Below are 16,654 nucleotides of genomic sequence, written 5' to 3'. Positions count from 1 at the left end.
CGACAAGACAGAGCAAGCAGGCAATTCTTCAAAGGAATTATTCAAAATTCTAAATGACTTTACCACATGCCAAGCCTTCTCCTTGGTTATTCCTACTTCAGAATTACTTTGTGACACTTTAGCTAACCACTTTCAAACCAAAATAGACCATATCTACCGTAGTTTTCATTCTGTGGCTAATACTTTAGCGTACCTCCAAACAATTGAATCACCTCAAAGTACTGCTCCAGTACTTCTGGAAAGATGTGAGAAAATCTCTCGGATGCTTGACCTGCTGGCTAAAGAAAATCTGGGCCTCCCTTTGATATTTGCCCCCGCCCCACACACACATATCATCGCCACTCTCTCTTCTCCTCTTGATCCAGTTATCACATCTCTGAGCTACCAGTCTCTGACCCTAGCTTCTATCCCAAGGCTTTGGACAGCAGAAAATGTCACACCATTCTAAAAAAATAAAAAATGCAGACCTGAGCGACCCAGCTAACCATCGCCCAATATCTCTCCTCCCTCTTTTGGGCAAAGTTCTAAAGACCTACGCCAACGAACAACTCTTCTCTGATCTGGAAACCTACAATTTGTTGGATGCTTCTCAATTGGGCATCAGACCTTCCCACAGTCCGGAGACTGCCCTTCTTGCAGGAGCAGATACTATCAGGCTATCCCTTGATGCTGAAAATCCCGCCATACTGTTTGTGCTTGACATTTTGACGGCGTTTGATACCATTTCTCATTCTATTCTGATACAACGTCTCCATCAGATAGGTATTCAGGGCATTGCCCTTGACTGCTTCAAGGACTTTCTTACAGACAGGGTCCAGACAGTCTCCATTGGCACTCATCCCTCTAAAACCATCCTTTAGGACAGGGCTCCTCTTTGAGTCCCATGCTTTTCAACATCTATGTGCCCCCCAGTCCAGTTGCTCAAATCTTGTGGGTTTGAAATACTTTCCTATGCAGACACCCAATTGATTAGGGTACGCATAGTAGGAGTATGCCAGATTGTTATACGGTTTCATATGCTTGTATATAGAAATTGTTTCAGCAAGATTGTGGAACTTTTTATTTTATTCACTGTCATGATACTTCTAATAACTTTCATCTGCTTCTGTCTATTGATCCACAAAGGCACAGTTCCTACGGATTAGTGGAAACTACATGACCCTTCCAAACATACTTGTTATCAGTTTGGAAGCAATGCACAGAAGTGCCCGAATAAGTTTCAGCGTGAGGAGGACAGATATAGAGGCTGCTATTGTGGTGTGAAAGGAAGACTAAGTATTGAGGGCATGCTAGAATAAGCAAGGTCAGCAATTCTTTTCACAAACCTCCAATCAATGCTATAAATGGAGCCATTTACTTGTGTTGAAATCAAGTGGAAGGAGAATCACCAGAATTACAACCGATCACCGACCAGATAGTGAAAGTTTTTTTTAATGATTCGTCGGTCTGCAGGCAAGGCATTAAAGGGACAGGTACAATTCGTTTTATTCACTTCGTTTCTTTCTGATCTCATTTAGTACTTTCTGCACCAGGAAATGAAAGGTAAGGAAAAGGAGCACAAAATACATACAGCTGCAGACCATTACTAATAAAGCAAATTAGAAAATTAACATAAGTTAACATAATTACAGGATACCAATAATTAAATATATGTGAACAAAACAAATCCCAACATACCACGCAGCCTCATACTTTATATTTGGACCATGAGCATATCCAACCCGACCTACTGAAGATCATATATATTTTCCATTCGTAAGGAACTTTCAAAACTAGTGTTGGTCTGCTGCTGCTCACTGCCCTAAGGGTTCTCTTCCAGTCCCATTCCTCTGGAGAGCTATTAGAGAATGCCCTAATACACATCAGAAGAACTCAGCACAAATCAAAACAGGGCACCTATAACTAGGGCGGGTCAGTCACACTCTAAAAGGAGGAGGAGGGTGGTAGAATGAGTGGCAACTGATAAAATAAATCAAGTACTTGTATAGCGGACAAATCACCCCCGAAGGGGCATCTCGGCGCTGGGGGCCGTTGAGGATGTCCTCTTATACCATCTAGAGGAAGGAGACCACAAGGTAAAGTGGATGATAGTAATCTGAAGCTGATCTCCACAGACTTTATCATCATCTTCTTCTCTCCATGACCAAACATGACATTAAAATAGACTTGGAGAATTTTGGTTTGTTTCACTTTGGTGGTCAGGTTGTGGTGCGTAGAGTCGAGCAGCAGTCAAGCAGCAGAGCGGAGCAAGTTGCGCGGAGGAAATGGACAGCACGGAGAGGTGAGGAGGGTAGCCAGCAGCTGGGACCCAGGCTTTGGAATCCTCAGAACCTTCAGAAGCCTAGGAGGTGTTGCTGGTCAGGCTGGCAACTGGCTCTGTCGACCCGGATGACCTGGAAAGCTTCACAAGCGGCAGCCTACAGGAGATTACAGGTCTGTGCCCACCTCTGCCCTCAGCTGGCCGCCACAGTCGGCCACCCCACCCGCCTCTATCTGCCTCATTTTCAGCAGCCGGTGCTTCCAACCAGGCAGCCGACAGTGCCCGGCCAGCGGGCGGTTGTATCAGCGTCCAAGTGAGACCAGCTAGACCAACATGAGGGTGGGAAAGTACAGTTTTGTGGTACACAATCAGATACCATCCTACTTTCTCTTTAAGAAAAGCATTTAATCAAGTATATATGGGTTACACATGAAACGAAAAATACCATGATACAATATTTACAATTCTTCCTTCATTGTCCACTGGTTATGTTCCAACAACTTTAAACATCAACAGGCTAGCAAACTTTAAATGTTGCTAGGTTTCTGATAGCATACAAAAGGAAAGGAAGACACAAACCCAACTTCCTTCTGTTTCACACAATAAATCATGAAGCAAAACTTCACTTGGCAGCTGATTATCACAACTGACCTCTGACCAGCAAAGTTCTCTATTAAAATATTCTGTACATTACGACATTAATGTTAAATCATATCAATGTTTGGATTCACAAATTTCCTCTCTCATTCCTTGCCTCGGATAGTGGGTATGGGTGGTTAGAGGTAGCAGCTCATATCCACCCACTAATACCGCATCATTTCTTTTTAGTCCAGTGTCTGGGTTTTAGCTACTGTGGAACTTAGAAACCAGGGTTTTTGGCCAGGAGAAATTCTATTTTGCATTTCTTACACCTACCCACAATATCTTAGGTGGGAAAACATAAATAAAGAAACTAAAATATGTTATTTGCTTTCACATTTAATGTTTTTCGTAATTAATATTTTTTCCTCCTAGAGATGTTTTAACACACAAAACACCAGCACTGCATTCTCACCCTACCTTCTACCTACTGGATGCAAGACTGGCTGTCAACGCAAACATAGCTGTCAGAACACTATCAGATGGAGACCAACCTGAATTCTGTGCACTCCACTCAGCTTCCCTATCATCTGTTCAATACTCTGGACACAGGAATTGCAGGTCATCCCCTCGACGAGGACGACGGTAGAATTCGCCCCGGTCTCCATGATGCCCTCACTGCTTCACCTTCCTGGGAAATCTGAGGGGAAACAAAAATTCTGTTAGATCAACACTTTGGATGTGTAACCACCTAACGACTAAAGTATTTATGAGCTATGAGTAAAAATCAGGAGTAACTACTGAGGGAGTAGAAAAGTGGTCATGGACTAATGGAGTGATTTTATACGCCATATCCAGTGTCAATAACAACATAACAATTTACAGCAATACTTTCATCTGCTTTAGAGCACCTGGAACATGAGGCACTGGCCTTCATGTATAGGTTGGGCTATGGCTAAGAGTGGATTGCACAAATTAGGAAGGGATGGGAAGAGGGAACTGAAAGGTTTAACTAAGAGCTTAATAGACCATACTCCGCACGATAATTTGTCTACATATTACATTGCAGTCAAAAGTGCAGGAAAATGGGAGGGCGGAGCTAGCCGGCGTCAATGGTGGACGCATAAGAGCAGAGCTCCGCGGCGGCGCCTTTGATTATTCGGCAAATATCCTCACCCAGCAACGGAATCGAGCCGAAAACGGCTGTGATCGCCGACCCAGCCCCTGCTGCACCTCCGACCGGAGTTTGGGAGCGGACCGCGCTCGGACACAACACTTTCCCTCGCTTGCGAGGTGGCGCGGGACCAGGCCTGGATCCCCGGCCTCCCCTGGGCTCCTAGACCGAGCTGCGTGACCCGACGTGCGGCAACGCGGACCTGGCGACCCGGCCCCTTCCAGATCCCGGCGAAGTAAGATTTCCTGATCTCCCTCCACCACAGGGCCACGTAGGGGAGCCCAGACGGACATCTGGTGGGGGCTCCAGGAGACACGTGGATCGGGGATACGCCGCCCCAGCAGCGGGAGAGGAGGCACACCTCACGGCGACATTAGAATCCCGGCGGGACACGAACATCCACGGCCCCTCAGTGATTGGGCCCCCTCAGCGTTGGGGCCTGCAGAACGACTTGGGGCGAGACGAGAGCCCCCCCTCCGCATGCCCTGTGCTCCTCGGGGAACTCGGTCAGCGCCACTGAGTCAAGGGGGCGGACGCCCAGCGGAAGACCAGCACTACCGGTGCCTCGGCAGAGCCTGGCACGACCAACTGGCCACGTGAGCAGACCCTTGCACCCACCCCAGCGGCAGACACGCAGCGGGAGCGGGCCGCAGACTACACGCGCCTGGCACACATCAAGGCCACGAGGCCCCCAGATCGTCGGAGGGCAGCAAAGATGGTAAAAGGGGACAGGACCCAGTCGAAACTGTCGTTCGACCAACGCAGGCAGAAGACACCGGACCCCCCGTCCCCCCAGGCTGCAGGGGCTACCAATGACCCGGGCTCCTCACTCTGCGCGGAGATAAAAGGTATGCTCACGACCATGGAGAAGGGCCTACAGGAAGGCATGTCGGCCATAGGCACCAAGATCGACGCGCTGGCGTATCGAATGGACCGCATGACGGAGAGAGTGGATAAGCACGCAGAGAGACTCGATATGGCCGAGCGCAGACTGACGGAGGCTGAAGAGGCGCAGACGGAGTGGGACACTGACCGAAAGCAATTTGGCCGCCTGCTCCAAGTGATTCAGGAGAAGTCGGAGGACTTGGAGGCGCGCTCCAGGCGCTCCAACATACGCATAACGGGAGTGGCCGAATCGACCCAAACGGGTAAGATGGAACTCTTCGTTGAAAAACTGCTGAAATCGCTTTTGGGAGAAGACACGTTTTCCCCGATGTTCATCGTGGAGCGCGCCCACCGAACCCTCGGACCAAGGCCTCCGCCGGGCGCAAACCCTAGGCCGCTGATAGCGAAATTGTTGAATTACAGAGACAGGGACGCAGCGCTCCGAGCGGCCCGGGAGAAGGGCTCACTCCAGTATGAGGGTATGAACATATCCTTATACCCAGATTTCACCACTAAAGTGCAGGAGGAACGGCGGCGCTTTCTCCCGTACAAACAACAGTTACGGGACCTTGGGTTGGACTATGCTATGTTATACCCGGCACGGCTGCGCATTAACAGACAGGGCCACTCGCACTTTTTCACGGACCCCAAGGAACTGCAAAAATCCCTGAAGGTGTGGGTAAGGGAGCACAGAGGAAACTCGGAGACCCGCGCACCGGACCAATCTGGCACCGAGGACCTGGAGGAACAGGACTGAGTAGGAGAGCGTACACGGGGGCACAACGGTGAACTGCGCCCATGGGGGCATTCAGGGCGTCTCTCCGCCCGGACAAGAGACAGACTCCTGCTTGGCCCTTATCGCGGGTCTGTTTGAACTACTGGACGCCGTCGGATGGGTGAGATCCAGACGTTCCGAACTGGTGCCCCTGGGCCAACATTTGCGGTACGATGCTGCCCTGGGCGAGATCCCCCATCCTGGGGCTGGACATGATACAGGTCAGATGCGGTTTGGAGGGAGGGGGGCGGGGGCCTGGACAATGAGCCGGACCCTAAGGTTCGATTTTTTCTTGCTGGACTACTTCCACAAGGCGCTGCTGCGGAAGCAGCTTACATTACTAGTGTGGTGGACCGGGAGGAACGCTGCACAACGAAAGGATAGGGTAGGCTACCTCTGCCCTGGCGCTTCTAGCTGTCACAGCTCGGACAGAGCTTGTACGGGGTGTTATTGAATGGGGTTGTTGAGGGGCGGGGGGGAGGGACGAGGGGATCTCGGTTGCACCAGGTTGGGGTTGGTGGGCTGTGGGAGGTGGGTTGGGACACTTTTTCTGAGTTTGGGGGAGTTGGGGGGGGGGTCCACAATGTGTTCTGCAATGTTATGTATCTTGGAGAGGACTGGAGGTGGTGGCACGCGCCGGAAGGCGCGACAGGTATTGTTGGTAATGGCCAATTGCTGCTTCTTTCACTATGGCTGACACACTACCCAGCGGTTCGCTGAATAGCACTGCAACCCTTACAGCACTGACATGGAACGTTCGGGGGTTGAATGATTATCGGAAACTCCGTAAGGTATTGCACTATCTCCAGAGACACCACATAGACCTGGCCTTGCTGCAGGAGACACACCTACCCAATACCAGTAGAATGCATACGCATAGAGGCCTCCAGGGTCACTCCACATATGCTGGCTTCACATCACACGCCAGGGGTGTACTTACGTGGGTAAACCCTAAATCCAAGCTATCCCTCACACTACTGGAAGCGGACCCGGAGGGTCGATTTGTGCTGAGCCGATGCACGGGTAAGGGACATGACCTCCTGGTCATGAATGTGTATGGCCCGAACTACGACACCCCTGACTTTTATACAGCAGTAGTGGGACACTGTGCAGACCGGCCCACAGATAGCATGATCTGGGGGGGGGACTTTAACTTCACTTTTAACCCAGAACTGGATAGGTCGGGGGGTCCCCTTAGACGCCCGGCAGCGGCTGCGCAGAGAATGCAGGCGGAAATGGTGCGACTGGGGCTGGTAGACGTCTGGAGAGAAAGGCACAGCGCGCGGGGGGGTTTCACACACTACTCTGCGTATCACAACATTCATACCAGGATCGACTACTGGCTGACGACACTCCCCCTGCTGCAGAAGGTGAGAGACTGCAGGGTGCTCCCGCGGACACTATCAGACCACTCCCCCATTCTGTTAGTCCTGAACACTCCACAACAGAGAATACCCCCTTTCACCTGGCGCTTCCCACCATACTCCTTGCTGGATGAGTCATTCCGGGCAGAACTGGGGGAGGATATCGATACGTTTTTCTCTAATAATATAGGCACAGTGGATAGCTTCGGGACGGTGTGGGAAACATTCAAGGTCTACGTTCGGGGAGTGGTCATGGCCAAGCACTCCAGTGTCCTAAAAGCCATCAGGAACAGACTGTCTTACCTTGAGGGTCGGATTGCGGAATGCGAGCGCACACAGCTGGCAGACCCGTCTCCGGCGGGGGATGGGACACTGCGGGAACTCCTGACAGAGTTCCACGAGGAGGCAGACAGGGAGGTTAGACACCTGGGAAAATACGCGACGGCTCGCACGTACGGCGAGGGAGACCGACCGGGCGCACTACTGGCCAGAATTATGAAGGGAGCCAGGCGGAGACAGGCAATTTCGGAATTACAGTCAGCGGATGGGGCGACATTAACCGCCGAGGAGGATATCCTGGCGGAATTCAAGGGATTCTATCAGGAACTGTACTCTAGTAAAATCTCGGGAGTAGAGGGGCAAATCGACAATTACCTAGACTACATTAAAATGCCGTTCCTAGAGAATTGGCAGAGGGAGTTCCTGGCGACACCCATACTCCGAGAGGAGATAGCGGACGCCCTGGACAGCATGAGGTCGGAAAGCGCGCCTGGAATCGACGGCCTAACTGTGACCTTTTATAAGGCGTACAAAGACAAACTGTTGCCCTATCTTTCCACCCTCTTCGACGAAATCTGCGAATATGGCGCCATGCCCCCTTCTATGAGGGAAGCACTAATAGTGACGATCTTAAAACCAGGCAAGCCACACGAGCTCCCGGGATCGTACCGCCCCTTGTCTCTTATCAACGTAGACGCGAAGATCTACGCTAAGGTTCTGGCAACCAGACTGGCGCTTGTAGCTCCGGAACTGGTGGCCCCAGAGCAGGCTGGCTTCATCCCTGCCCGGAACCTTACCTACAACATTAGGACGGTTATGGGAGCTATGCAACATACTAAACACGACACCAAGGCCATTGCAGTCTTCTTGGATATGGAGAAGGCGTTTGACTCCGTGGAATGGCCTTTCATGCGTAAAGTCCTCAAAAAGCTGGGTCTGGGAGACCTTTTCCTCCAGCTGCTGGGCGCACTCTATCACCGGCCGACCGCGAGAGTTCGATTGGGCGATATGGTCTCTGAGGCCTTCACTGTGAGTAGGGGCACGAGACAGGGCTGCCCCCTCTCGCCACTACTGTATGCACTGGTGGCGGAGCCACTGGCCTGCGCGATGCGGGAATACCACTCCTACGAGGCAATCAGCTACCCAACCTACAAAATCGGCATTTCCACATACGCGGACGACACACTGTTGTACATTAGAGATCCAGTGAACAACCTCTCATCGGTCTTGAGGGAGGTGGTACGGTTTGGGGCCCTCTCGGGGCTGAAGGTCAACTGGTCGAAGTCCGTGGCATTCCCCCTGACCCCTGTAACTGAACCCTTTGAGATGGAATATCCACTACAGTGGTCCGTAGACCCGGTCAGATATCTGGGCATTCGGATACACACAGACCCTGAAGTCGTGTTGAGGGAGAACTATGGAGTTGCATATAGCAAACTGGCAGATGATGTTGAGCTCTGGATCAAGCTCCCACTTTCATTGATGGGCCGCATCGCCTTGATGAAAATGGTAGTCCTCCCGAGATTTCTGTTCCTCTTTAACAACCTCCCGATCGTCCTCTCTAAAGCTTTCTTTACGACCTTAAACAAACTCCTCGTCAGACTCGCCTGGGCCGGAAAGCAGCCTAGAGTCCGCTGGACGGTATTGCAGCTCCCATATGAGCAGGGGGGGTTGGCAGCCCCGGACTTTGAACGTTACTATAGAGTCGCGCAGGCCTCCCATCTCCATACCTGGATACATGGCAACCCGGACATACCGCATGTGATTCTAGAACGACTATTCGCTGCCCCTACCCCGCTCCCGGCGACTATCTGTAGCCCTGGCGACCGTAGAGTAGGAGTATTGGACTCTATTCGCTCAACCAACCACGCTTGGCATACCATAGTCCAGAGGCAAGATAAAGTGTTGTTGTACGCCCCTAGTATGCCGACACACTGGGCGCTTTGGCTTCCCACACTGACGGAACCGGGTGTACGCAGAGCGCTTAGTGATCTGGGTGTACGCACGCTGGGAGATCTATTCGAAAATGGCACGGTGAAGACGTGGGAACAGCTTGCGCGGGGGCGCGATACCCCCTCCTTGCTACACCGCTTCCAATTCCACAGGGTCCGCAGCGCCCTCCTGGACCACTTAGGCCCTGACATGGAGGAACCCCCTGAAATCCCGGAACTAGAACACATTATACACGCTGAATCTCCGAGGAAACTTATTTCAAAACTCTATAGCATGGGACATGCACACACGGCACAGCGGTACACGAGGGCGCGACTGGCCTGGCAGACCGATCTAGAAATACACATAGATGACGGAACGTGGACGTATTGCTGCGCGGCCTCCAGGCGAATTTCGCTGAATGGGAGACACCGCCTGGTGCACTTTAAATTTTTGCAACGGGTGTACTATACGCCGGAAAGGCTGCACCGATACCGCCTCCGCGACTCCCCCCGCTGCGAGAGATGCCCAGCCCCGGTGGCGGACTTTATACACGTGGCTTGGCTGTGCCCGGGAGTTCGGAGATTCTGGACCGGAATATTTGCAGAAATGAGCAGAATAGTGGACCTGACTTTGGACGTAGAACCCGCCATTGCCCTCCTGGGAGATGTGCGGAAGGTCCCGGCGCCGGTGCGTAAAATGGTCAGCATGGGCATGCTACTAGCCAAACGGGTGGTCGCGGCCTGCTGGATGCGTGGCCCGCTCCCGACTCTGAAGCGTTGGGCCAGCGACATGCTGTACTGTAACACGCAGGCGGAGGTGTATAGCGAACTCCTCCCCCCCCGAAGTCGCCCCAAGAACTTCTGGGAACTTTACCGGGCCTATCTCACTTCCAGGGTGGACGAGGATGACACAGCATCAGGGGAGGACGAGGGACAGGGGGGTGCAGCGACCTATGACCCGCCATGACTCCAGCAGCGGCTCCCTTCCATAGCCAGTGTCACCAAGCCCAGTAGGCTTTCCACCCCTCCCAGCCCCGCGCGAGCGCCCGCGCATTCGGAGGGACGTGCTATGCACCACACGTAATGTTGCTTCATTAGACCATACGTAACTTGCAGGGAACACACAGACTGGGGACCAGTTATGGGGGTGGGTAGTTGGGGTTGGGGGGACGAGTTGGGGAGAAAAAAGTAAAATTTATGATATGTTACACTTTACACAGTGCACGTTATACTATTGATGATGTCACCACTCTGGAGTCGCAGCCGAATGGCTAGTACATTGGACTGTCCCTCTGTTAGCACTAATTTTTTTTGTGATCTTTGCTCGATGTACTCCTACCTCATTGACACGACGATCGGGCCTGCCGCTGGCCCGTGAAGGGATGTAGGCGGACGGCTCTGTATGCATTGTAATGTGCTGTTTTTCTGATAAATAAATAAAAAAAAAAAATAAAAAAAAGTGCAGGAAAATAAAATGATTTCCCCATAATCTAACAAGTTTGTATTGAAGTGCTATAGTTGGAATATAACCCATGACTTAAGGTTCCATGCTGCACTGCAAAGCAGATCTTTTCTTGGAACTAAAAATGTTGCTACCTTGGAACCATATTATAAACTTCTATATGGGAAACTTACATACACTAACAAATCAGGACTGAAAGATTGGGAAAAATATCCTACATTCATATCTTCCTCCATTAGCACCTCAAGATCACTGGCTTTCTCATGGCTCTACCTGCTCTTTCTAATCTGCAGTTTTAAACACGTTTCTTTGATGTTTAATACTTTTAACTACTTCACAAATTAATATCGGGATTTCAACTCCTTCCACTATTAGTAAAATTCCCTGCAGGAACAGCCCAGAATGCTTTTTATGGTCTGGCTTGACAGCACAACGGTCACCAAACAACTATGTGAGGGTCACTAGAGAGAGGCTTTGGCTCTGCCCACATGTTGGGAGCCAGGAGTCCATGTTTTATTGGGCAGAAGTTGTGTGCTTCCACAATTTCCAGAAAACAAGTGTATGTCCTTAACACAGCTGTGATCATTTTGTGTTTTTATCCAGCCACCGGCATTTGAACTTTCAGAGACAGGCGTATGACACTGTAATGCTAATAAAGTGTTTTAGATAACTCGATGCTTTATGGCGTTTTTCTCTGGCAGGAGCATAGAAATTAAGAGGGCAGTCATTAACCCACATGGATGAGGAGGTCTGGCTCGACAGTGCACCTGACCATTTAACCTGAACCAATATTACTCTACAGTTCTTTGCTTCCACACAAAGACATACATCCATTTCCATGCTATTTTCTTGTAATGCTTCACATTCCATACAGCATGCCTTAAAAGCCAGACCAATTGGTAATGACAGTGCTTGTTTAGCCTTGTAGATGTGCTCGAACACAGAGAAGGGTTTCTACCAATGAAGCTTCACAAAGACCTTCCAAATATCTGGCATAGTACAACTAAAAGAGAGCCGGGACAGTTCATCTCCAACAACCCGCATGAAGATTTGTTGTTAAAATGAAAAGTTACCCTCACCACCTTAAATGGCATGCTTCATCATCGGGTATCTCATCGCTACTGCCAATGATTTAGGTAAGTTGGCTTCACTGGGAACACTTCGAGGGTTGATGCTTTTTGTTTTTCTTTTTTGCGATGCTTATTTAGTGAAGAAATGGAACAGGTTTACAGTCACAGGGTCTTGAAAGATGTTTCTGGTCTGAATTTTGTTGGGGAAAAAACACCAGGGTTATAGTGATTTCTCTGTTTAAAGGGACAGGAGGTTTTCTAAAAATGCATACGATTACGTAATTTCATCAATTCCATGTTTTGTTGTTTTGCTGGCCCTGTCTTTGTCAGGTTAAAAATAGTGATGCTAAAAGTTCTGTGCAATAAAAGCTCTCATATAGCGAACATGTTCTTGTTTCGATTAAGTCGAACATAGGCCAGGGACATTCGTCAGGACTAGTCCCTTTTAGGTTGTCACCCTTACTAGAAACCTAGTATTATTATTACTACTATACCACAGTAGGGTAAGTAAAGATAACATCTTGCATTTTTTGGAAGTTCATCTACTTGTGTAGACCTGTTGGGGAGAGATAAGAGCACATATCGCAAAGAGAGGTCACCCATCTCCTCATTATCTTTAGCATTTGCATATCACCCATCACCTACATAATATGCTGATTTCGTATGATATTACTCTCTAGCACACAGTCTATGCCTATTTTCGTGATTAAAGTGCCAAACTCAGAAAAACACACCAGCATGCCCACTACCTGCAACCGCCTCGCCCAGTGTCAGAGCCCACATTATGGTCAGGTAGATGACTTTCTCCCACTAGTGTTGCTGGTAATGGCCACTTAAGCATTACGTACTGCTCCTTGCATAATTTGAGGGACATTTTGATTAGCATTGTCTTTTTCGCCCCTTTTTGGTAAGAAAATTAGCATTCTGGGCCAATAATTGTCTTCAACTTAGCTTGTTTTTATTTATTTATTTTCAGAGTTTTGTATAGCGCGAACAGGATCCTTAACAGATATCAGAGCACTTTACATACATATGAAAAGAGGACAATAGGAGAGAAAACTTCATAAGGCAATTTGTGCAAACTTAGCGAACAGTGCAAGGTAATAAAATGTGATTGTGTGGTCGATTCAGGCAGAGAAATACCAGGGAGAGACAAGCAGGCAAACAGAATTTGCAGCGTTTATGTTCAAGTGAATTTAGCCAGGAGGATCGATTTGACTTCTTTTTTGAAGGATGCAGTGGATGAGAGAATTCTAGTTTCTGGAGGGAGAGCATTCCAGATCCTGAGAGCCATCCCTGAGAAGGAGTGCTTGAATGTTTTTTTCTTGTGGAATCTTAGCGGTTTCAAAAGGAGAGTTTCTACGCATCTTGTGGTTCTTGAGCCTCCTGAGTTTGTCAATTTCTGCGCAATGTAACTGGCCGAACTGTGGTGCAAGGCCTTGTGAGTAATGCAAGCGATTTTCAGATGTATTCTGGCTTTGAACGGTAGCCAATTCAGAGATTTTAAGTCAGGAAAGATGTGTGAGCGTTTCTTTGATCCAGGTATGAGCCTTGCAGCAGCATTGATAGAGGCTCTTAATGGAGCGGTTGTTGATAGGGGGAGGCCGCAGAGGGCAGCACTTCCATAGTCAATCCGAGGGATAACTAGCACTTGGCCTGCAGTTCTAAAGTCGTTGGCTGGGAGGAAGGGTTTCAACTTCCTCAAGGTATTAATTTGGAAATTAGCTCCCTTGGTTGCATTGTTGATATGTCGTTGCATATTGAGATTGGAGTCGAGGGTGATACTTAAGGATTTTTCTGAGTCTACAATGATAGGTTGGACGTTGAATGCAGTGAGGTGTTTCAGCCAGTCCTTGGTGATGGGGATTTTGGAGGCCAGTCCACTTGGACCGAGGCTTGCTTTTCAAGGCCAGCGCTTCTACGCGCAAATCCTAACGCAGCATGGAATCGGACGTCATACGCATTAGCGTGGCATTTGTCAAATAGATCTTTTTTGAGATAGGGCAGCAGTCTAGCCATTATTCAAAGACAACTATGTGCCTCTTTCCTGGTCCAATCGGATATTTAATATGAAAGCCATTGTGTGCTCTAAAAACAATTTGGATATATTCTATTATAACAGGAAAAGTATGCGTTTGATCCAGCTGCACACTACTTCTTGTACTCTCTGGAGTAGCCGAGCGCGCTATAAATGCATATAACATAACTTAAAGCAGAACTGCTGTGACAATTGGCACAAATAGTTTTTGTTGAAAAACCGGTCACTTGGAGAGTATTTAAACAAAGACTTAAACACATTCCACGTGAGATCACAGTCACAGTCTGTGTAGAGGGCAAATACATTTGTAGTCTGCCTTGCAGTGAGGATATTGCCATGATGTTTATTAACCCGGATCCGAATTTTTCTAGGTGTTATCCCCACATATCTTAGTCCGCAGGGACAAGTGATCATATATTCACTTATTCACTACTGCAATTAGTGTGGACAATGAGGGCAGATACAGGTAGATCCACTGAGAGCCTATACTGCAAAAACTTCGTGATCACTTTTTAAACCCAGAAAAAAACATAAAATGACCTTGTCATATGCTTTTTTTAGCCTTTCATTTCTTGTTACAGAGGAATCATAATGCCTGTGTTTTTTCTACAACAAAACATACACTAGGAGGGCTAATACTCTATTGGTGTGAAATAGCAGCATTTCTTCAGTAAAAAAGAAATCATTAAAAAAAACAAAAACGCCATCCCATGAAGTGTTCCCACAAAGAAGGAACTTTCTGACTGCTACTAAACCTCATCATTGGTAGCCGCGGGGAGGTACCCCGTGATGAAGCCAGCCAATGGAAGTGGGTGCTTTTGAAGGAATATCCTCACATGGTGTTGGAGAAGAATTATTCTTAGTTCTCTTTCAGTGACGCGATACCCTGATCTCAAACCGGTTTATTCGGGCTCCCTGATACCGCTTGTGATACTTCTGTGCATTGGGAGGCAGTATCAGGTGAGTCTCTTGCTCAGGTTTTGCAGACCGACATTACACCTAAAAGCGCACATCCTCCACGACCCACCTTTTTAAAATGTATTTTTTTATTCATTATTTTTCCATTTTGTGACAACTACACCGTGCTCCATGACCCTCCTTAGGACAACTTCAGCTTCTGCCAACATTCAAAGCTGGAACATTCTGATAAAGTACTGCGGCTGGGAGGATTTGGCAATAATCATGCGGCAGTAGCTTTGCGATGACAAAACCACAGAAAAAGGCATGGTTACTAATTTGTAAACTGAAGGCTATCCAACTGATCGCCTGCCTGCATACAACGAAGGGCGAAGACCCCCAGAACCCAGACCCCGCCCATCAAATCGCCTGGTTCCCCCCGATGGTGTATCAAAGCTATGTAAAAGCTTTTTAATGATTATACTAATAACAAGGCCTACGAAAGCGTTGTGCAATGAACATTGTTAATCTGCATTTTTGCTCAAGCTAATGTATGCATTGTTTCACCGTGCACCTGCAATCTCACACATTGTCACTTTAGTTTCACTTCACTCGTGTAATTTTGCCCCTTTTATTTATTCAAAGCGCTCTAGAGACCTGGGACCATGTTCACGTTGCAGAACATTACAAATATAAATAAACTAAATAAATAAAGCCAGAGGCCTCTTCTCGCTAAAACTAAAAGGGGTCAAAAGACGCCGCTGAGCACCACTCTGCCACCCACAGCACTTTCTCACAGCTCACGAGGACGGCACACCCCAGGTCTACTAACTGGACAGCGTAAGTAACAAGGGCACTTTACAATTGAAACACATCGTGTACACAAAAGTACCTCTACCATGTAAGTGAAAATCAATGTCGGACAATTAAACGTTATCTGTAGCAAAGTTCCTAATAAACATACGTGTGTGCATTATTCTTTTTAATTCTTTGTTATTAGGAAGGAATTCCTAATTATTTTCAGGTAACATGCTTGCTCCCTCGCAGGTTATAATTCCAATCATTTTTACAGAGAAAACCAATTTTACCAAAACCCACAGGGCCTGTTCAGTGTAACTTCATCTCACAACAAGGACGTAACCTCCTGTGTCCTGGTTAGTTTGATTATAAATATTGCACACGAAAGAACAGCGAGGCATAAACCATATATGCAGATCCCAAGTGCAATATGCTCTTTATAACTATTATTGAGGGGGGAGGGGCATCATGATCATCATGAGGCTTCACCTTTCAGAATCATGAGTCATGGTCCCTTCCGCACTCCGCGTCGATACAAAATGGCCGATCACACTGGGTGTACCTGTAAATATAAATATGTCTATGATATCTGAAAATTAAGATGATGATAGAAGCAGACTACAGCTCAGTAAAAAGTTAAGGCTCCAACTCACTGAAATGCAATAGGTAAGATAGTATAAAAAAAAAAAAATCATCCAGTGTCATACAAAACCAGTGAATAATTCGCAGAGAATAATGCCTTGCAGCGTGGACGGTGCTTTCTCATAATGCAGTTAAGTTGTTCACACTTGTAAAACTGACAGGCTACCTTAAATGGCCCATTGGTACTGTTAATATTTGGGGCAAGTTAAGCAGTTTCGATCGCACTATAAAGATATTAAAAAAAAAAATATATATATATATATATATATATATATATATATATATATATATATATATATATATATATATATATATTACTTTCAGCAATAACTTCTCAAAAGAGAAAAACGCCGCACACTACTTCGTTAGTTGAATTATTGGTTTATTTTCTGTAGGTTCCCCACCAAACAGGGAACCTACAGAAAATAAACCAATAATTCAACTAACGAAGTAGTGTGCGGCGTTTTTCTCTTATGAGAAGTTATTGCTGAAAGTAA

General features: G+C 47.8%; 1 protein-coding gene across 3 annotated transcripts in view; it reads right to left on the bottom strand.

The window, feature by feature from the left end:
• ATP7A (ATPase copper transporting alpha) overlaps positions 1 to 16,654 on the bottom strand; it is a 568,605-nt gene that overhangs the window by 311,950 nt on the left and 240,001 nt on the right. For all 3 annotated transcript variants that reach the window (XM_086918413.1, XM_086918412.1, XM_086918414.1), the window contains exon 2: positions 3,394 to 3,539. In XM_086918413.1, coding sequence (XP_086774539.1) covers positions 3,394 to 3,507 — 114 coding nt within the window. In that variant the 5' untranslated portion in view covers positions 3,508 to 3,539. The remainder of the gene's footprint in view (positions 1 to 3,393; positions 3,540 to 16,654) is intronic.

The sequence above is a fragment of the Lissotriton vulgaris genome, chromosome 4_1 (genome assembly GCF_964263255.1).
Source record: "Lissotriton vulgaris chromosome 4_1, aLisVul1.2, whole genome shotgun sequence".
Classification (NCBI taxonomy): domain Eukaryota; kingdom Metazoa; phylum Chordata; class Amphibia; order Caudata; family Salamandridae; genus Lissotriton; species Lissotriton vulgaris.
The sequence above is the reverse complement of the archived record's forward strand: the minus strand, read 5'-3'. Positions and strand labels throughout refer to the sequence as shown.